The 22,743-nt window shown below is 42.8% G+C and overlaps 1 protein-coding gene across 3 annotated transcripts in view; it reads left to right on the top strand.

Annotated features, from left to right (window-relative positions):
* The window catches only part of ZNF540 (zinc finger protein 540), a 41,412-nt gene that overhangs the window by 3,606 nt on the left and 15,063 nt on the right, over positions 1–22,743 (top strand). For 2 of the 3 annotated variants that reach the window (XM_002711482.5, XM_008257228.4), the window contains exons 3-5: positions 14,597–14,675; positions 17,872–17,998; positions 19,558–19,653. In XM_002711482.5, the coding sequence (XP_002711528.2) occupies positions 14,667–14,675; positions 17,872–17,998; positions 19,558–19,653 (232 nt within the window). In that variant the 5' untranslated portion in view covers positions 14,597–14,666. The other variant, XM_051847081.2, reaches the window with a different exon arrangement.

The following is a 22,743-nucleotide window of genomic DNA, read 5'->3' as shown; positions in this document are numbered from 1 at the left end:
ATATGGTGATTCTGGATCATTCTCCTTCGGTTTTCTGTAGACCCAGAACCATGACAATGTGAAATTAATTTTGTTGGCACTTGTAGATAAGAAAATTAAGCCAAATGTCAAAGCTGTATAAAGAATTACTTGATTCTCAATCATTTGCCTTCATTTACAGGCTTCCAGAAGCAACAAGCCATTCGAGATTATATACAGATTAGTGAATACATCTGCTGTGTATTCAACTGTACACAATTTACACTCAATAATATGGAAATAATCAGACTGATAGAATAACATTCAGCTAAAGATGCAGTCATAAGCAAAAATGATTAGGATGTAATGCCAGACTGTATAGTTATAAACAAGAATTCTCAACAGATTATTCAATTATATGTGAACCACATTCATATTTTAATTTGAAGGATGTTTGCAAGGATTATATCTAAACTGATTTGTTAGTGGAGAAGTAAAGAGGTAGAACCATATTTATTGAGCATCAGTTTGTACCACATTGCAGTTTCTTTTGCATACATTGATCGACTTTAACTTGAAAAGCCACATACCTGCATCGAGATCATTCACCGAAGAACCTTGGTGGTGAAAGTGTCTCATTCCATTGGTAGGATGCAGCAGAAGGATGGTCAAGAGCAGTTACATGTTAGGCATTGACTTCAGCTCCTTGATTCCCTTGTTTGCTCTCAGTTACAAACATGATTGCTTATTCTCGTACTAGCTGAAAACATACAGAATTATCTTAATCAATTTAAGGGAGACAAAGGACTCCAACCTAGTAATGAGTTTTATTTTACTTCTGTGCTTATAAGAAGTACACGTAATCTGCATCTGATTTAACAAAGTGTCCAAGTATGAATAGCCTTTTAACATGACAAGGACCAGAATAACACATCAACAGGTAAAACAGCCATTTGGAATTACTTTTTTGGAAGTTTAAGATTAATTTGCAGATGTAGGCAATGCTATCTGGAGTTAAGGTATCACACAAAACAAAAAAACAGTTTGAGGGACAAATTTTTAATAACAAAATTAAGATGTTACTATAAATATTCACATGCTTTTCATTGGACATGGTAATAAGATTGAGCCTCTGTTAACATTTTCTGTTTCTCATTTTATCAGAGCAGAATTTTTGAACTGGTTTTATGATACAGAATGATATCTCTTTGATTGTTAACTGCTGAGGTTGGCCAGTCATTATCACCTTTTGTTCTGTGAAACTTGTTGAGAATATTGTTATTTAAAAAGAATTGCATTCGTTAGACTAAGTTCTGAAATGTATAAATTAGTATTAGTAGTATTTAAACATGATTTGTAGAAAATCTCAAAGAATACAAAACTTTCGGAATTAATAAGTGTGTTTAGCAAGAGCACATGATTCAAAATTGACATAAAAAGGCAGTCACTGGCCGGCACCGCGGCTCACTAGGCTAATCCTCTGCCTTGCAGCGCTGGCACACCAGGTTCTAGTCCCGGTCGGGGCACCGGATTCTGTCCCGGTTGCCCCTCTTCCAGGCCAGCTCTCTGCTGTGGCCAGGGAGTGCAGTGGAGGATGGCCCAAGTGTTTGGGCCCTGCACCCCATGGGAGACCAGGAGAAGTACCTGGCTCCTGCCATCGGATCAGCGCGGTGCACCGGCTGCAGCGCACCAGCCACGGCAGCCATTGGAGGGTGAACCAACGGCAAAGGAAGACCTTTCTCTCTGTCTCTCTCTCTCTCACTGTCCACTCTGCCTGTCAAAAAAATTTAAAAAAAAAAAAGGCAGTCACTGTTTGTACTAAAGTTGAATTTCAAAGAATAGTGCCTTTCCAATAAAAACCCAAAAAGTGAAATACTTAGAGATATATCTAACAAATTATGTGCAGGATCTATATACAAAAAGCTATAAAATACTGATTAAAGAAATCAAAGCTCTAAATAAGTACATTTTTTGTGTAGATTTTTGTTCATAGTTTGGAGCATTCAACACTTAAAATGTCAGTTTTTTCCAGTGTGGGGTCTGTAGACTCAGGTCAACCTCAAAATAACAGCAATCTTTTTTATAGATGTCAGCAAGTTGGTTGTAAGATTTTATGGAAAGGCAGAGAAAAACAGCTAATACAATTCTGAAAAAAAAATGGAGGATTCACTTAATTCCAAGACTTACTGTAAAGCTACAGTAATCAAGACAGCATATTGGTGAAAACAATAGACATACTGAGGGGTGGAAAAATGCATGTCATGGAAAAAGTATGCATGGATTTAAAAAAAAATTTTGTACCAAAATAAACTTGTCATTTAATTCCATTTTCCATGAACTTTTAAACATACCCTCATATAGATAAATAGAACAGAATACAGACCACAGACAGAGACTCACACGTAATTTTTAACAATGATGCAAAGGCAATTTATTGGAGAAAGGACAGTATTTTCAACAAATGGTGTTGAATAACTGAAAATCCACATGCAGAAGGAAAAAAGAACGAAAAGAACTTTGACACACACACACCTTACCAAAAAATTAATTCAAAACAGACTACTGACCTAAAGTTACAAGATAACATTATAAGCTTCTAGGAAAAAAATTATGGATGTGTCAGTAAATTTGGTATTTTATAGAATATCTACTAGTTTGGATTTCCCTACTGTTTTCTCATGATTAGATTGAAGTTACAGATTTTGGGGGGAAGAACACCTCACAAGCAGTGTGTTCGCAGCACATCATATCAGGAGGTACAACATGTCTTATTGTTGGTGATGTTAATTGTGATGACATGGTTCAGGTGGTGTCTGCCTGGCTTCCCCAATGTAAAATTACTGTTTTTTGTAATTAATAAATATTTAGAGGCTATATAGATACATTGTTTCTCATTAAGGTTTCATTCATTAATTTTAGCATCCATTAGTGGATCTTATCTGCAACAGTGATTACTGGGATATACTAGTGATGGTTATTTTCCACATTGATTCTACATTTAGTAATTGAAATTCTTTTGTAAAGAATTGTTGTGTGTCCCATTTTGTTAATCATTTGCATTTGTATGAGTGTATAGCTATTTATTCATTATATAATAATATATAACTTATTTAATAAATATTACATATATCCCAATATTACGGTTATGTTTATTTGTCAGTCAAACTGTTCCTGCTCTTTCATGTTCACTCCCGTGTCCTTTGGACATGTTCCACCACATCATCATCATCGTCGTCGTCGTCGTCATTTTGTGGAATCAACTGCTTCTCTAAGAAACCAATGTCCTTTTACTGGGGAACGGCATTTAAGAACTAAGGTCGGGGCTGTAAATATGCTCATTACTACTGAGGTATCCCTGTTTCCAGCTTCTCTTAGCAGATAAAACTAGGAAATATATGCATGAATACTAACCTACATGTACATACATAATTATATTTATTTTTGTATCCATACCTATCTATGTAAAAAAATGAGATTATTCTGATACTCCTGACTTCAATCTAATACGGGGTTCATTCTAGCATTCACTTTTAGCTTACTTTAACTTCTTTCCCCAGTGAGAAACATGGCTCTCAATATCTACAGAAAGCTTCTTTTGTTCAACGAAAGTATACATTTGGTTTCACAACTGCTAACCCAGTGAGAAACAAATAATAGCAGGTAGATACAGTATACATTTATTTTGTCTTAAGTCTTATAGCATCCAAACAAAACACTGTTTTCTAAAGTTATTTAGATTGAGTCTTTTCTTGTCCATCTCCTTCATTGTGATTGCCACTCTGTGAGTCAGGTGCATTGCCATCTGCATGCCAGCTTGAGATCCCCTGACATCATGGTTAATTTTTTAAAATTTATATGCAATAAAGAATTTTATATACAATAAAATGTATTCTTTGTGTTGTACAGGCCTATGTCTTTTGACAGATACATAGAGTTATATATTTACTACCACAATATAAAACAGAACAGTTTAACTCACTGCCAAGATTCCCTTTACTGCCCCTTTATAGTAAACTACACTATCCTTAACCCTTGGCTACCACTGATCTTTTTAATTCCTGGCATTTTGTTTTTATCCCATGGCATATAAATGGAATTATGTAAAATGTAGACTTTGGGGTCTGGCTTCTTTCACTTAGGAAAATGCATTCTAAATTCATTCCTATTGTTGCATGAATCAAAAGTCCATTCCTTCAGTTGCTGAGTCATTTTCAGTTGTATGAATATTACATAGTTTGTTTATCCATTTCTCTATTGAAGGACATCTGAGTATTTCCAGTTTTTTTGTGATGAATAAAGCTTCTGTACATATTCACTGTAGATTTTTGTGTGAATGAGGAGACTTGCTAAATTATATGGTATTGTATATGTTTAATTTTATAAGAAACTACCAAAGTATTTTTACAAAGTGGCTGTATATTTGCATTCCCACCATCAGTGTATTTGGGGCAGTATTATTTATGCCTGACATTTTTGTCTAAAAAATATTAGATACAAATGAGACTGGTATAACCAGATAATCCAGCATCTATTTGGTTTTTCATTTAGAAAAAGCAGGAAGAATAATTTTCAGAGGAAGAGAAGGAATATTAGAATCCAGAAATATTATAATATATTACCTAAAATAACCAGTTTTCAACAAAGTTTTAAGACATGACCTATAGACAAGAATAAGAGCCCGCAAGCACTAGAATATGGTGGACCAGATGTTGATTTAGCAGACAAGGATTAAAACAACTATTATTAATATGTTCAAAGAAATAAAGAAACCCATTGTAAAAGAATTATAAGAAAGTATGATAATAATGATACATCAAATATTGAATGTTAGTAAAGTTAAAGAATTCAAATAATTGAAAGAAGAAATTCACTATAGGGTATCAACAGCTAATTAAAATTGGCAGAGAAAAGAACCAGTGAACTTTAAGATGGATCAATATAGACTAGACTAAACTGAAGGCTACAATGAATGAACAAGTAATAATTTTAAAAAGTCTCACAGATATGTGCATGTGGAATAGCATTAAACATAAAAACATACACTTAATGAGTATGTCAGAGCAGTAAAATATTTGAGGAAATAATGGCTGAAAAATTCCTAATTTTGTTGAAAATTTTTAATTCTGCATATTTATGAACCCCATTTAATTCCAAGTCAGATAAACACAAAAATAAATAGGTATATCATATTCATCCTTTGGAAAGACAGCACAAAGGGAAACGCTTGAAAGAAGCACTTTGTAAAACAACCCATCAAATAGAAAATAAAGTATAACTGACTTCTCAACAGAAACAGCTGAGATCAGAAGGCAGCAGGATGATACATTGAAAGTGCTGAGAGACAGAATCCAGTGCCCAGCCGGGACTAGACCCCAGGGTGCCAGCACCGCAGGCAGAGGATTAGCCTAGTGAGCTGCAGTGCCAGTTGTTCCTCTTCCAGTCCAGCTCTCTGCTGTGGCCCGGGAGGGCAGTGGAGGATGGCCCAAGTGCTTGGGCCCCTGCGCCCACATGGGAGACCAGGAGGAAGCACCTGGCTCCTGGCTTCGGATCAGCGAAGTGTGCCAGCCGTAGCAGCCATATTGGGGGGTGAACCAACGGAAGGAAGACCTTTCTCTCTGCCTCTGTCTAACTCTGCCTGTCAAAAAAAAAAAAAAAAAAAAGTGCTGAGAGAAAAAAGTCTCAACTAGGAGTCCCATATCCAGCAAAACTATCTTCTAATACTGAATAAAATAAAGACATTTCTGGATAAAAAGCTGAATGAATTCCTAGCAGAACTTCCTAACAAAGAATATTGAAAGAAATTCTTCAGGCAAAAGGAAGTTAAAACAGACAATGTAATAAACTGGAAACACACACACAGGAATAGCCACATTCTAATTACTGGAACATGTTACTGTTTCTTTAAGGGACTCCCGCCCCCACAGGCTTTGCTGATAAAACTAAATTAGGGATCTTCAGATAGGAGATTATTCATGATTACCTGGTGGTGGGCTCTCAGTGTAATCACAAGTCCTTTCAAAGCAAAACAAGAAAGCCCAAAGAGGAAGAAAGCCATGTGATGATGGAAAGAGGGAACAACAAATGATTCAGGGCCATGAGCTAAAGAATGAGGATGGTATGTGGAACCTGGCAAAGGTGAGGAAATGAATTTGCCCCTTTAAGGAAGACGCCCTGTAACAAATTGGTATTTCCTTGTGAGACCCATTTGAGACTTCTCATGTCCAGAATTGTAAAAGAACACATTTCTGTTACATTAAGTCATTAAATATGTGGTAAGAATAGAAAAACAGGGGCTGGCACTGTGGTATAGCGGGTAAAGCCACCACCTTGCAACACCAGCATCCCATATAGGTACCAGTTTTAGTCCCGGCTGCTCCATTTCCGATCCAGCTCTATGGCCTGGGAAAGCAGTGGAAGATGGCCCAAGTCCTTGGGCTCCTGTGCCTGCGTGGGAAACCCAGGAGAAGCTCTAGGTTCCTGGCTTCGGATTGGCCCAGCTCTGGCATTTGTGGCCATTCAGGGAAGTGATGGCATTCATTCTCTCCCTCTCTGTAACTGCCTTTCAAACAAACAAACAAAAAAGTAAATGAAACAATCAACAAAACTGAAAAACCTTTAGGTAGATGGACCAAGAAAAAGAAGTAAGACTTCTAAAATCATGAATGAACATCACTACCAACCTTACAAAATTAAAATGATGAGATCATTATAAACAACTGATGGCAAGTATATGCAACTACTAAATCACACAGACAAATTCCTAGGAGTACAGAAGCTATCAAACTGAATAATATGAGGGGTCTTCAAAGGATCATGAAAAAATACATATTGCAAAATCCTTATGAATGGATTTCAAACACTTTTTGTGCCAAAATAAACATGCCTTTTATTGTACTTTCCATGAGCTTTCTGAAGTTCCTCATATAAAATCTGAACAGACCTATAAGTAAAGAGAATAATTTTTAAGTCTTTGGCACTGAGATACCCTCAAACTTCCATGGCTAAAGAAGAAATCATAGTAATCCTTCACAACTTTTCTGGGAAATTTCCCAATTAATCTATGAATCCAGCTGTTTTTTTTTTTTTTTTAAGATTTATTTATTTGAAAGAGTTACAGAGAGAGAGAGAGAGAGAGAGAGAGAGAGAGAGAGAAGTCTGTCCACTGGTTCACTCCACAGATGGCTGCAACGGCTGGAGCTGCACTGATCTGAAGCCAGGAGCCAGGAGCCAGGAGTTCTTCCAGGTCTCCCACACAGGTGCAGGAGCCCAAGGACTTGGGCCATCTTCTACTGCTTTCCCAGGCCACAGCAGAGAGTTGGATCAGAAGAGGAACAGCTGGCACTCGAACTGGCACCCATATAGGATGCTGGCACTTCAGACCAGGGCTTTAACCCACTGCGCCACAGTGCTGGCCCCTAAATTCAGTTTTTTTTTTTTAAGATTTATTTTATTTATTTGAAAGAAAGAGTTGCAGAGAGAGAGAAGAGACAGAGAGAACTTCTATTTGCTGGTTTACTCCCCAAATGGCTGCAACAGCCAGGGCTGGGCCAGGCTCAAGCTAGGAGCCAGGAACTTCTGGGTCTCCCACGTGAGTGCAGCAACCCAAGGCCTTGGGTCATCTGCTGCTGCTTTTCCCAGGTGCGTTAGCAGGGGGCTGGATTGGAAGTGGAGCAGCCGGAACACAAACCTGCGCCCAGCTTCAACTGTAGCTGGAGACCAGTGCAGATATTTAGGGCAGGGAATCAACAAATGGGATCTCCCTCTCACTCACTCTCAAATTAAAAACAAAAGTGGTAATTTATCATGAAAATTAAAATGTTTGTGTGAGAGTAAGCACGAACCACAAACAAAAAAATTGAAAAATATCATATTCAATATATGACATATCCAAAATATACAAAGAATTTTCAAATTTGATAGGAAAATCTCAATAACTAAGGTTTTAATGTTGAACTATCTGAATAATGTGTAAGTGATTTAAATAGATTTGGACAGAAATTGATAAACCTCAAAACCATTACACATGTGAAGGAAGTAAGACACAAAAGGCCATAGATTATGATTCCATTTGTATGGAATACCCAGAAAAGGTATCTATGTAGAAATAAATTAGCAGTTGCCAGAGTGTAGAGTTAGAAACATTACAGTCGTGTGAGGTTTCTTTTGAGGGTACTGAAATGTTTTAAAATGAGATCATGTGTGATTGTTATAGTGCAGTGAGTTAAGCCACTGCCTGAGACACCTGCATCCCCTATCAGAGTGCCAATTTGAGTCCTAGCTACTCTGCTTCCAACCCCCCACTGCTAAGGTAGCCTGGGAGGCAGAAGATGATGACTCAAGTGCTTGAACCTCTGCTATCCATGTGGAGACCAAGATGGAGTTCCAGAAGTCTGGCTTAGGCCTGGCTGTGACCTAGCTATTGCCTGCATTTAGAGCCTGAACCAGTGGGTGTAAGATCCATCTCTCTCTCTCTATCTCCCTCTCTCCCTCCCTCCCTCCCATCCCTCTTCTCCTGTGTGTGTGTGGGGGGGGGGGGAGAGGGGATGTATAAGTCTGCCTTTGAAATAAGCATTTTAGACTAAATAAATCAGTAAAAGAAATTACATGTGAAATTAGTAAATACTTTGAAGTAAATGAAAACAAAAACAATATAACTCAAATGGTAGGATTAAGGGAAAGTGCTCAGAGGGAAATCTAAGCTGTAAATACCTACCTTTAAAAAGAAGAATGAGGGCCGGCGCCGCGCCTCACTTGGCTAATCCTCCACCTGCGGCGCCGGCACCCCGGGTTCTAGTCCCAATTGGGGCGCCGGATTGTGTCCCGGTTGCCCCTCTTCCAGGCCAGCTCTCTGCTGTGGCCCAGGAAGGCAGTGGAGGATGGCCCAAGTCCATGGGCCCTGCACCCGCGTGGGAGACCAGGAGGAAACACCTGGCTCTTGGCTTCAGATCGGCGCAGCACGCCGGCCATAGCAGCCATTTTGGGGGTGAACCAACAGAAAGGAAAACTTTTCTTTCTGTCTCTCTCTCTCACTGGCTAACTCTGCCTGTCAAAAAAAAAAAAAAAAAAAAAAAAAAAAAAAAAAAAGAAGAAGAAGGAGGAGGAGGAGGAGAAGAAGAAGAATGCGGGCTGGTGCTGTGGCATAGCAGGTAAAGCCGTCACCTGCAGTGCCTGCATCCCATATGGGCGCTGGTTCAAGTCCCAGCTGCTCCGCTTCTGATCCAGCTCTCTGCTATGGCCTGGAAAGCAGCACAAGATGGCCCATGTCTTTGGGCCCTTGCACCCGCATGGGAGACCCAGAAGAAGCTCCTGTGTTCCTGACTTCAGATCAGCCCAACTCCGGCCATTGTGGCCATTTGGGGAGTGAACCAGCAGATGGAAGACCTCTCTCTGCCTGTGCCTTTTTGTAACTCTGCCTTTCAAATAAATAAATGAATCTTTAAAAAAAAAAAAAGAATAAGGAATGCTGCTTGTGGTATGCAGAAAAGCAGCATATGTATCTTCCCAAAGTCAGGCCTTCAGTTCACTCACTCTGTATGCCCTGACATTTCCCTCAGCCCCTTTAATTTTCACCCATTTCTGCCCCCATGAATAGCTCCCTGCAAAATTCCTCTTGCTCAGTGGCCAACTTTGAGCAACTTTGCTCAAAGAACAGCCTTGGCAGGAACAGGTATTAAGTATGCAGAGCTCCAAAGTCAAAAGGTTGTTTGCAGAGGCTGGCGGGTGGGTGGATCAGGAGTTGGTGATGAGGAGGTTTGTCTAGGAAGTGGCTGCTCCAGAACCATGTGGACTGAGGCTCTGCTCCCCTCAGCCATCATCTTCTACCTGGCCATCCAGGCAGGGATCTTGGAAATGATAATGGAAGGAGACCAAGAAAAATTACTATGCACAGAAGCTGCATCTGCACAGGGGTTTCTGTGCCTGGGCCAAGTGAGCCCGGATAATATGCTGCAGCTGGTATCTGATGCAATAGGACAGAGTGTGGTCATCACAAGGAACCAGACTATCAACAGCAGGAACTGGGCCAGTGCAAGGGTTTTTGCAGCCAGCTATCACCACCACCATTGGCTATGCCAATGTGGCACCAAAGACTACTGCTAGGTGTCTCTTCTGTGGTCCCTTGGGCTGCTGTTCTGCCTCATGTGGGTCAACACCTTGGGCAAGTTCTTCCAGGGATGTGCCAATAGCCCAGGCCAGTTCCTCACCAGGAAAGACATGAGTCTGTGGGTGGCACAGATAATATACATGGCCGTCTTCAAGGTGTAGAGCTTCCTAGTTCATCTGGTGATCCCACCCTTCATGTTCATGGTGACTGAATATGAGTGCCCCTACCAGTCGAGTGCCTCTACTACTCCTTCATCACCATCTCCACCATCAGCTTCCGTGACTTTGTGGCTGATGTGAACCTTAGCACCAATTACCATACTACTATGGTACATACTACTGTGTACAGCTCTGGATCTACTTGAGGCTGGCCTTTCCATCTCCTCTTGGTCAACTTTAAGGTAGAAATGTTTGTAGAAATCCACAAAGCCATTAAAAAAAACGCAGCAAGGGTCTGGCACCGTGGCAGAGCAGGTAAAGCCACTGCCTGCTGTGCTGGCATCCCATATGGGCACTGGTTCAAGTCCCGGCTGTTCCTCTTCTGATCCAGCTCCCTGCTATGTCCTGAGAAGGCAGTAGAAGATGGCCCAAGTCCTGGGGCTCTTGCACCCTTGTGGGAGACCCGGAAGAAGCTCTTGGCTCCTGGCTTCGGATTAGCTCAGCTCCAGCTGTTACAGCCATTTGGGGAATGAACCAGCAGAAAGAAGACCTTTCTCTCTGTCTCTCCCTCTCTCTGTAACTGTCTCTCAAACAAATAAATAAAATCTTTTAAAAAAAAGTAACAGAAAGACCAAAAATGTCAATGTCTTCAGCTTTCCGTCCAAAAGGAAGGAGACCTTCAACAATATTGTCAAGCACATAGGGGAGAAGGCAATGAAGATATGCAGTAGTGGGAAGAGGGTCCTGGGACCAAGACCTGGGCTCGAACTTCAAGAGGGTTGGCGCTCCCCAATTCCCTGGCACCCCTCGTGGTCTTTTCCAAGAACTAAGTGCCCAATTTTGAGGTCTTTCCCTTCCTTCTGGGGTGTCCTATAGTCACTGGGGCCCCTGGTGGGGCCCATTCCTGGCTCTGAGAGTGGGAGGCCAGTTATCTGCCTTACCTCCATTCTCACAAACTAAACACTACCAATCAAATGTGTCATAAGCTCAGGACAGTCTCCGTTCACTTAGCTGTACCCTGGCATCGGGGAGCTATCTGTCGTGAGCATGGCTGGTGTATTTGATGATTGGAAGACACGTGATTAGAACTGACCCTGAAGAAAACCTGCACCTGCATGGGCCTTTGCCCTGTCATTTGGTTGAATGGGAGGAGGAGTGAGAGGCAAAGCATGGGACACAGGAAACTGGGATTCCTGGGGCTGGAAGCCAGGAAGCTCAGGAGTGAGGCTCAGCTCTGGCCAACTCTGCCCTCACTCTTCCAGCTCCTTGTCAAAATTCATGTCCCACCTCCTGGCCTACACTGTCCTGCTGTTTCCTCATTTTCTGTACCCTGAATAAGGCTCTCACTGCCTTTCTTCCTCACCTACCAGCCCCACTGGGCCCAGCGGGATGAGGCTGAACTGCTCTTGGCTCACAAATGGGGAATGGCCCACGCTCTCTCCAGCTATTATTTGTTAGGTGAATTAAGCTCCCTCCTCCAGCTGTTCTGTGTGTGTGTGTGTGTGTGTGTGTGTGTGTCTGTATCCATACATTTGTGTGTAAGCCCTTGCTCATGTGTGTTTAAGAAAGCAAAGGATTCGGGCTGGGAAACAAAACTGAAACTGTACATGACTGTTTCAGGTGAGGGGTGGGCAGAACATGCCGATTGAGTTCTCAATCATGCTTACCCTAGGAACAACCATTCTGCCTTGTCTTTTTTTTTTTTTTTTAAGTGAACTGATGTTTTTAATATACTTGAAATCTATTATTAATTTGATAAAGAGAGTCCTGAGAATTGGGATGTCCAGTGTTCACCTTCATGCCCACCTCCCTAGCTCAATGGGGCCTTTCTTGGTGACTCCAGTCAAGGTCATGATGTGACGAGCAAAATCCTCATGCAGAATTGAGGAGGGCCTACTGACTGGCAGGGGAGCACAAGTGGGGAGGGCACCCGTGGCATCTAGCTGGATGCTGGACAGGAGCGAGTCACACTCTCAGGCTCACACCCTCTCTCCTTACAGCCTCCCTGTACTCTCTGCCCTTCTGCCGTGGAGGCTCATGGGGCCATAACTCCCCCTAGCAACATGTGAAAAGAGTGATGGGCATGTGTCCACACTCCCATTCAGTGGTTGCAGAGTCTGCCCGCCTGACACAGGAATGGAGAGGAGCATTTGTGTCATTTTATATGACATGTTTTTATGAGTCAATTTTGTTACATGTCCTCAAATCACACACTGTATGAAGATACCTTCTGGGGCCAATGCTGTGACACAGCGGGTTAATGCCCTGGCCTGAAGTGCCAGCATCCCATATGGGCACTGGTTCGAGACCCGGCTGCTCCACTTCCAATCCAGCTCTCTGCTATGGCCTGGGAGAAGATGGCCCAAGTCCTTGGGCCCCTACACCCAGGTGGGAGACCTAGAAGAAGCTCCTGGCTCCTGGCTTTGGATCGGCAGAGCTCCAGCCATTGTGGCCAATTGGGAAGTAAACCATTGGATGGAAGACCTCTCTCTCTCTCTCTCTCTCTCTGCCTCTCCTCTCTCTGAATAACTCTTGACTTTCAAATAAATAAATAAATCTTAAAAAAAAAAAGATACCTTCTGCTGCTTTTCCCAGGCCATTGGCAGGGAGCTGGATTGGAAGTGGAGCAAACAGTATACAAACTGATGCACACATGGGATGACAGTATCACGGGTGGCGGCTTTACCCATGATGCCACAGCACCAACCTAAACTTTATTTTAAATAAAGGTCCAGGCCGGCGCAGCAGCTCACCAGGCTAATCCTCGGCCTGCGGCGCCAGCACCCCGGGTTCTAGTCCCAGTCGGGGCACCAGATTCTGTCCCAGTTGCTCCTCTTTCAGTCCAGCTCTCTGCTGTGGTCCGGGAAGGCAGTGGAGGATGGCCCAAGTGATTGGGCCCTGCACCCACATGGGAGACCAGGAGGAAGCGCCTGGCTCCTGGCTTCGGATCGGCGCAGCACTTGGGGGTGAACCAACAGAAAAAGGAAGATCTTTCTCTCTCTCTCTCTCTTTCTCTCTCTCTCTCTCTCTCTCTCTCTCAATGTCTAACTCTGGATGTCAAAAAATAAATAAATAAATAAATAAAAAATAAAGGCCCAAATAGTAAATAGTCTAGGCTTTAGGGCCATAAAATCTCCATTATAACTATTCAACTTGGCTGCATAGCTTTCTGAAAGTAGTCATAGACAAGAGTAAGCAAATGGGCATGATTGTGTTTCATTGGAACTGTGTTTACAGAACTACATGGATGGGCCAATTTTGTTTCATGAACCATCTGGTCTCTCCTGTCTTTTGTCTTCAAGTTTGGGGAGGCCAGAAAGGCCTGCGGCCATGAAGATGGTCAGCTCTGAATCATGTGCTTCTTTTTGAATGGTGAGATTTAAGGAAGGAGCATCTATTCTGGGCAGTTATGAATCCAAGCCTCAGACTTAGAAGCATTCTTGTCGTAGGACTGGCCCAAAACTCTCTTGTTGACAGGACCAGCACTGTGACATAGCAGGTAAAGCTGCCACCTGCAGCGCTGGGATCCCATATGGGCAACAGTTCGAGCCCTGGCTGCTCCACTTCTGATCCAGCTCTCTGCGGTAGCCTGGAAAAGCAGTAGAAGATGGCCCAAGTCCTTGGGCCCCTGCATCCTCATGGGAGACCTGGAAGAAGCTCCTGGCTCCTGGCTTCAGATCGGCCCAGCTCCAGCTGTTGCAGGCATTTGGAGAGTGAACCAGTGGATGGGAGACCTCTCTATCTCTCTCTCTTTGCCTCTGTCTCTCTGTAACTCTGCCTTTCATATAAATAAATAAATAAATCTTTAAAACAACAACAACAACAACAACAAACTCTTGGGGCCGGCGCTGTGGCGTAGCAGGTAAAGCCACCACCTGCAGTGAGTCCCGGCAGCTCCATTTCCGAGCCAGCTCTGCTATGACCTGGGAAAGCAGTAGAAGATGGCCCAAGTCTCTGGGTCCCTACACCCGCGTGGGAGACCTGAAAGAAGCTTCTGGCTTCAGATCGACGCAGCTCCAGCCATTGTGGCCAACTGGGGAGTGAACCAGTGGATGGAACACTTTCTCTCTCTCCCTCTCTCCCTCCCTTCTTCCTCCTCTCTCTCTCTCCTTCTCTCTCTGTGTAGCTCTTTAAAATAAATAAAATAAATCTTTTTTTTTTAAATCTCTCTTATTGAAGTGCTGGACATGAATTCTAATTCAGGAATACTGCCTCGTGTCCATCCCTATAGAGCATGTTTCCTTGGTGTGGTGAGGATGTGTATGGGGAAGGTGAGGGAAGTGTTTGGGGGAGATATTTGTAAGCAAGAATTGAGAAAAAAAGATTATTCATTTATATATTTTGATTTCATTGTCTCATTTTTTCTTGCCCAATTCAGGCTTCTCAGAACTTGGCTTCTCCAGGAGAAATCTTAAGGAAGACCAACCAATTCTTTTGATTCTAAAATCATGGCCCATGTAAGTTGTTGTTTCTTGCTTCTTGTTTTGTTTTTTTTTTTTTTTTTTTTTTAATATATATATTTTTTTGACAGGCAGAGTGGACAGTGAGAGACAGAAAGAAAAGTGTTCCTTTGCCGTTGGTTCACCCTCCAATGGCCACTGCGGCCAGCGCACTGTGCTGATCCAATGGCAGGAGCCAGGTACTTATCCTGGTCTCCCATGGGGTGCAGGGCCCAAGTACTTGGGTCATCCTCCACTGCACTCCCGGGCCACAGCAGAGAGCTGGCCTGGAAGAGGGGCAACCGGGACAGAATCTGGCGCCCCGACCAGGACTAGAACCCCGTGTGCCAGCGCCGCAAGGTGGAGGATTAGCCTAGTGAGCTATGGCGCTGGCCTTTTTTAATATATTTTTTTAAATGTTGTTATTTATGGGCTGGGGCTGTGTCACAGTGGGTTAACGCCCTGGCCTGAGAACCGGCATCTCATATGGGCGCCAATTCTGGTCCCGGCTGCTCCTCTTCATATCCAGCTCTCTGCTATGGCCTGGGAAAGCAGTACAAGATGGCCCAAGTCCTTGGGCCCCTGCACCCATGTGGGAAACCCGGAAGAAGCTCCTGGCTCCTGGCTTTGGATCAGCGCAGCTCTGTTGTTGGGGCCATCTGGGGAGTGAACCAGCGGATGGAAGACCTCTCTCTCTGTCTCTACCTCTCTCTGTAACTCTGCCTTTCAAATAAATAAAATAAATCTTTAAAATATATTTTTATTTATTTATTTGAAAGGCAGAGTTACAGAGAGGCAGAGAGAGAGAGAGAGAGAGAGAGAGAGAGAGGTCATCCATCTGCTGGTTCACTTCCCAAATGGTTGCAACAGTCGGAGCTATGCCAATCCAAAGCCAGGAGCTAGGAGCTTCTTCCAGGTCTCCCACGTGGGTACAGGGGCCCAGGCACTTGGGCTGTCTTGTACTGCTTTCTCAGGCCATAGCAGAGAGCTGGATTGGAAGTGGAGCAGCCAGGATACGACTTGGTGCTCATATGGGATGCTGGCATTGCAAGACCCTCTGTACCACAATGCCAGCCCCACTCTGGTTTATTCTACAGCAGTATCTTTTATCTCAGAATCAAGAAAGGTATACAATACTTATAAGAAAATCATGAAGATGTATAAATGTTACATCATTATATTCTCCCAGAATTAGAGAAGGTTTAAGAGGTATTTGTCCAATGTAAGTGTTTTACTTTCTGAACTCTGTTATTAAATTTGGTATATCCATAAGATTACTGTCATATAGCTGAGAAAATAACTTATAACAGAATTTGTGAAAACAAGGAAAAAATATAAAATGACATAATGATGAACTTAAGGCTTAAATTCTCTAATGTTATGCAAACCCATGATTTTAAGATTTTTATACAGTATTTAAGAAAAAAATCCATGATTTATTTTTAAAAAATTACTTTAAAGGGGGTTGGCATTGTAGCTCAGCAGTTTAAGCTGCTACTTGCACCATTGGCAACAGGTATCAGAGTGCCAGTTCAAGTCTTGGCTGCTCTGTTCTGATCCAGTTTCCTGCTAATGCTTATGGGAAGGCAATGGAAGATGGCCCAGGTACATGGGTCCCTGCCACCACATGGGAGACTAGAATGGAGTTCCTGGCTCCTGGCTTAGGCCTGACTGACACCTCGCTGTTGCAGCCATTTTGGGGAGTGAACCAGCAGATAGATTTCTGTCTTTCTGTCTCTGGCACTCTGCCTTCCAAATAAATAAATCCATTTTAAAATTTACTTAAAGGAAAAAAATGATATAGTATCCTTCATTTTCCTTTAAATAATCTATGATTAACTTTTTATTATTTCATTATGATGTTGCTTATTATTGTCTTTTAAAAAATATTTATTTAAAAGGTAGAGTTACTGAGGCAGTGGCAGAGAGAGACAGAAAGAGGTCTTCCATCACTGGTTCACTCCCCAAGTAGCTGCAACATCTATAGCTGTGCTGATCCAAAGCCAGGAGCCAGGAGCTTCTTCCAGGTCTCCCACATGGGTGCAGGGGCCCAAGGACTTGGGCCATCCTCCACTGCTTTCCCAGGCCATAGCAGAGAGCTGGATCAGAAGTGGAGCAGCTGGGACTTGAGCAGGTCCCATATGGGATGCTGGCACTGCAGGTGGCAGCTTTACCAACTACCCCACAGTGCTAGCCCCTATTTTAAATTATTTATTGAAAAATTTGAGGCAGGTGTGAATGTAGCTTATTTGCTTATATCCACTCCTTTTTTTTTTTTTTTTTTTTGACAGGCAGAGTGGACAGTGAGAGAGAAAGAGACAGAGAGAAAGGTCTTCCTTTTGCCGTTGGTTCACCCTCCAATGGCTGCCGCGGCCGGCGCACCGCGCTTATCCGAAGCCAGAAGCCAGGTGCTTCTCCTGGTCTCCCATGGGGTGCAGTACCCAAGGACTTGGGCCATCCTCCACTGCACTCCCTGGCCATAGCAGAGAGCTGGCCTGGAAGAGGGGCAACCGGGACAGAATCCGGCACCCTGACCGGGACTAGAACCCGGTGTGCCAGCGCCGCAAGGCGGAGGATTAGCCTGTTGAGCCGCGGCACCGGCCTTATATCCACTCCTATTTACTTAATGTGGAACATTTATTTGTTCCCATAAATACTTAATTACAGACCCCCACAATTTTAGGAAATTTTACACACAGCAACTGGATTCTTTAAGAAAATGAGGTGACCGGGCTGGTGCTGTGGCATAGCAGATTGAGCTGCAACGCTAGCATCTCATGTGGGCACCAGTTCAAGTCCCGGCTACTCCACTTCTGATCCAGCTCCAAGCTAATGCACCTGGGAAAGCAGCAGAATACGGCTCAAGTCCTCCCATGTGGGAGGCCCAGATGCAGTTCCTGGCTCCTGGCTTTGGCCACGGCCAGCCCTAGCCATTGTGGACACTTGAGGAAGGAACCAGCAGATGGAAGCGCTCTCTATGTGTGTGTCTCTCTCCCTGCAACACTGCCTTTGAAATAAATCTTTAAAAAGAAAGAGAGGTGACTATCTCAGAACACCAGTTTCCCTACTGTGTCCTACCTTTGTCATACGCCTTCAGCTCCAACCCAGTTTGGTCTAGTTCCCCTTCCTGCAGTGAAATCTTTCACCTCCTCTTCTCCTTTCTTAAGTCAAGGTTTTGTAATTTTGCCATTAACCTGTTGCTTTATGGTATCAGGCACTGGTGATGTTCAGGGATGTGGCTGTCGAGTTCTCTCAGGAGGAATGGGAGTGCCTGGACACTTCTCAGAGGAACTTGTACAGAGATGTGATGTTGGAGAATTACCGTAACCTTGTCTCACTGGGTAAGGTCATCCACCTCGAATAACATAGACTCTGCTCTCTGCAATGGTAGCTTTCATTTCCTTGAATTCAGGACAGGTTTTTCAGAGACTAGCTGGATTTCGTATCTGTTTCTCAAGGGATGAATTGAACTTTGCTGGTTTGTAAATGATACTCCTATTAAATACTTTCCTTTTTCACCACACTTAGTGATCTTTGTGAAACATTTATCTACTCCTGTAATAGGCTTTCTTAATGACTAAGAGATTGGATTTGAATGCTGAGACATTTACCGAAAAGTCAATGCCAAGAAAATCAGGTTTTATAATGTATTCAAGTTTAGAATTGTAATGGATGTTTTTTGTTTTTTGGTATCCTGGCTACAAGGAAAACAGCCAACCTCCAAGGTCTACAATTTATATGTCATTCAGGGGTGAGAAGGTCTGGCCCATGAATCATGTAAGGCTCACAAAAACCATTTGGCCTGGCCCTGCCAAGGCAACTATAGGTGGGACTCAAAATTCAATAAATCTGTAACAGGCTGATTTTTAAGTTGATACTTTCATATGGCCAGTGAATGATGTCATAAATAACCAAATGGCCTTGGCAGAAAAAATGTATTTTTTAATTTATTTTTAATTTATTTGACAAGTAGTTATAGACAGTGAGAGAGAGAGAGAGACAGAGAGAAAGGTCGTCCTTCCGTTGGTTCATCCCCCAAATGGCCACTACAGCTGGAGCTATGCCCATTTGAAGCCAGGAACCAGGTGCTTCTTCCTGGTCTCCCATGCAGGTGCAGGGCCCAAGCACTTGGGCCATCCTCCACTGCCCTCCCGGGCCACAGCAGAGAGCTGGACCGGAAGAGGAGTAGCCAGGACTAGAACCCAGCGCCCATATGGGATGCCGGCACCACATGCTGAGGATCAAGCAAGTGAGCCACGGTGCCAGCCCCTCAAAATGTATTTTAAATTAAAGTAAACACATTCTGTTCCCTACAATAAACATTTTCTTTTACTTGTTTTTGATTAAAAGGTAAAATGTATTAGCTTAGCAACTAACTCTAAAAGAATATAGTAGCAGGAACCTAAAATATATTAGGAAACTTTTTTTTTGCTTTATATAGATTAATACCAGCAGAAATAAGAATAGCTAATAAAATGCTTACTATATGCCAGGCACTGTTCCAAGTATTAGCTATGAAATAAATATTACTTTTACAGACTGAGGCCCAGAAAATTGGTATAGTTTGCTATAACCATTAGTCAGGAGGAGGTCAGGTGGAATTTGAGGCCACAAAGTCTGGCTCCAGAGTCTGTGCTCTCAGTCGCTACCACCTCTTGATAGAGTACACCTGTATGAATTTTACTTCCAAATGAGACCCTTTCCCTGCTCACCAAGTTTTAGGATCTCTGGGATCCTTGGGTCACCCTAAATTGAATATTCCTTAATCCTATTAATTTTCTTGAAAGTTTTTATCAATTCTTGTTGATTCAGATTTTATTACTAGGTTTAACCAAGCCTCAAGGTGTTTCTGAATTTGCATGTTTTACTTCTGCTTCTTTTATTTCCTTCTTGCAAACAGGACATGCTGCCTCAAAGCCAGATGTGATTACCTTATTGGAGCAAGGGCGAGAGCCTTGTACGGTGGCAAGGGTTGTGACAGCAAGACCATACCCAGGTGAGTGAGGACTCATCAGTCAAGTGGAAGTTATCATTGCCAGGAAAAGCCAGCTGTTTAGGGAGAATGCCCTGGCTTTATAATCTGGAAATTTCTCTTCTGAGGCCTCAGGCCCAAAGGCTCAAGACAGGGAAGGAAACAGGCTTTCTTAGCATAAACTACCAAAACAGTGTCATCTTGGCACCGAGTTATCACTGTCCATGTTTTTCCCCCCTCCCCTCCTAACAGCCTCTTATTTCAATAAAGAGAATGTCCCTTTTCTTTTTCAGTACAACCATTTGCTTTTCATCCTATTTTCTTTGCGTCCTTATGTGCTTGTTTCCAATGCCTAAAAGTTCACTCCTTCACCTATTCAGCATGTATTTACCGAGTGCACATTCAGAGCCAGGCACAGTGCCAGATACTCTCAATACATTCATCAGCAAGGCCAAGACCTCCTCACACCATTGAGATTGCCTTGGTCGTTATGCGAGAGATGCAACTAACTATAAATAAATGAACGGATAATATAACATTAAACAATGATGCTTGTATGAAGGTATGCAAGGCAAGGGGACAGAGGTGGGTCAGGGTTAATTTAGGTGGGGTGCTCAAGGAAAGCTTTTTTATTTTTAAAGATGTATTTATTTCCTTGAAAGTCAGAGTTACACAGTGAGAGAAGGAGAGCCAGAGAGAGAGAGAGAGAGAGAGAGAGAGAGAGAGAGAGAGACAAGTCTTCCATCCGCTGGTTCATTCTCCGATTGGCCGCAACGACTGGAGCTGTGCCCATCTGAAGCCAGGAGCCAGGAGCTTCTTCCGGGTCTCCCACATGGGTGCAGGGGCCCAAGGACTTGGGCCATCTTCTACTGCTTTCCCAGGCCATAGCAGAGAGTAGGATCAGAAGTGGAGCAGCCATATGGGATGCTGGCACTGCAGGTGGCGGCCCCACACACTACACCACAGTGCTGGCTCCAGAAAGTTTTTCTAAGGAGGGGCTGTCTTAATCCACTTGAGTATTTAGGAAAGGACCATGCTATGTCTAGTGAAGAATGAACTTTGTGTGTTTGAGGCACAGCAAGATGTTCAAAGAAGATTTGAAGGGGGAAGAATTGTTAATTGTAAGTATAGAATTGAGCAGGGGCCCTATCTTATATAGTTTTATCACAGTGAGAAATTTTATTCATAGCCATAATCTGTTTTAAAATAATCACTATAGATGCTCTGTAGGGAATATACAAGGTTAGAAGTAGGAAGATGAGTTGAAAGACTCTTTCAGAGGTCTAGACTAGCAGTGATACAGGCTTGCTGAGGAGTGGTGGGAAGATGCTGTGTTGCTCTTATGTTCTGAAAGTAGGGCAACAAACATGCATGGGGTGTGGGAAAAAAAGGAAATTGACGATCATAGGAGATCATATCTTTATGTAAGCAGAATAGTGCACATAATGTACTATAATGGGCAGATGGGAAATATAGCTTGGAGAATGGAAAGAGAGTCCTGTTTCAGATACATTACACTTAAGATGCCTATGAATTACTCAAGGTGGAGGTGTTGAGTAGGCAGCTGAAGAAGCAAATACAGCACTCATGGAGAGGTTAGTACTATTTATAGAAACTTGGACATATATCAGTGGGACTGGAAAAATCACTTAGGCCTGATCTGACCCACTGACTCCTTTTGGAAATAAAGTTTTACTGGAATATAGCCACATGTATCTATTTACACACATTTTGTTTGGTAGAGTTGAGCAGTTGAAACAGAAACAATGTGGCCCACAAAGCCTATGGTACTGACCATCCAGCTCTTTATAGAAAAAGTTTGCTGACCCCTCCCCTAGGGAATGAATGAATATGTGCTGATAGAATGAAGAAGGCCAGATGAGCCAGGGGCTCTGTTTAGAGAAGGAAGAGAAGGGAGCCAGTAGACTGAGAACAAGCACTCCTGAAGGAAGAAGACAATGTTTCAGGCAGGAGGAAGTGTCCATCTACGAGGAAGACTTGGCAGGAAGGAAGTTGGCTGTGACTGTGTCAGCGGGTCAACGTTTCAGTGGACTCTGTGGTGCAAGCTTGCTAGATATGTCTCAAAGAGAACTGGAGGTGAGGCAGTGCTGATGTTGAGATAGAAAATGTCTTTAATGGGAATTTTGTTAGGAAGAGAACTAGTGACAAGATTAGTAGCTAGACAGTGATATAGGATATCAGAGCATATTTCAAGATACGAGATTTTCAGGTAAGAATGATTCCATCTAAGGGAGAAAATGTAGTAGAGGGAAGGATAAATATGGGAATTGGAAAAGGGGATAGGAATGGGTGCACAACAGGAATTAAGAGAGAGAACTGCGGATGCAACTATGAATGCAGATGACTGATTGATGTGACAAAGGAAAGATTACTCATTTCTTTTCAATGCTTGGTTTTAATTGGAGGGCTAAGGAAGATCATGAGCTTAGAACTGGAAGAGATGATGAAAGAGATGAAGGAAGAGTTGCCTGTTTGAAGTACAAGACACTATTCTTTAATGTTTGTTTACATGCATTTCAATGGCTTGTTCACTTTTTATTTTCTCAGTCAGCAATTAACAATAGTAACAGTTAACATTTAACTGATTATTTACTCTATATGAAGTGTTATTCAAAGCATTTTATATTTGAGAGTACTTCAAAATTTTCATGGGAAATGAAATTAAAAGATAAGCTTATTTTTGTGCAAAAAAATTTGAAATTCATGCCTTGTTTTTTAATAATACACATTTTCCTTGAACTTTTTTTTTTTAAAGATTTATTTGAAAGGCAGAGTTACAGAGAGAGAGGGAGAGACAGAGAGAGAGGTTTTCCATCCACTGGTTCACTCCCCAAAATGGCCGCACTTGCCAGAGTTGGACCAGGCTAAAACCAGGAGCTAAGAGCTTCATCCAGGTCTCCCACATGGGTGTAAGGGCCCAAGTCTGGGCCATCTTCTGTTGCTTTCCCAGGCGCATTAGCAGGGAGCTGGATCAGAAGTGGAGCAGCCCAGACTCAAACCAGCACCTATATGGAATGTCAGCATTGCAGGTGGCGACTTTACCAGCTACGCCACAATGCCGGCCCCTCCTTGAACTCTTTGAAGTCTTCTCAT

Source organism: Oryctolagus cuniculus, chromosome 18 (assembly GCF_964237555.1).
Source record: "Oryctolagus cuniculus chromosome 18, mOryCun1.1, whole genome shotgun sequence".
In the NCBI taxonomy this organism is placed as follows: Eukaryota; Metazoa; Chordata; class Mammalia; order Lagomorpha; family Leporidae; genus Oryctolagus; species Oryctolagus cuniculus.
Note: the sequence above shows the minus strand (reverse complement) of the source record. Positions and strands in the feature narration are given on the sequence as shown.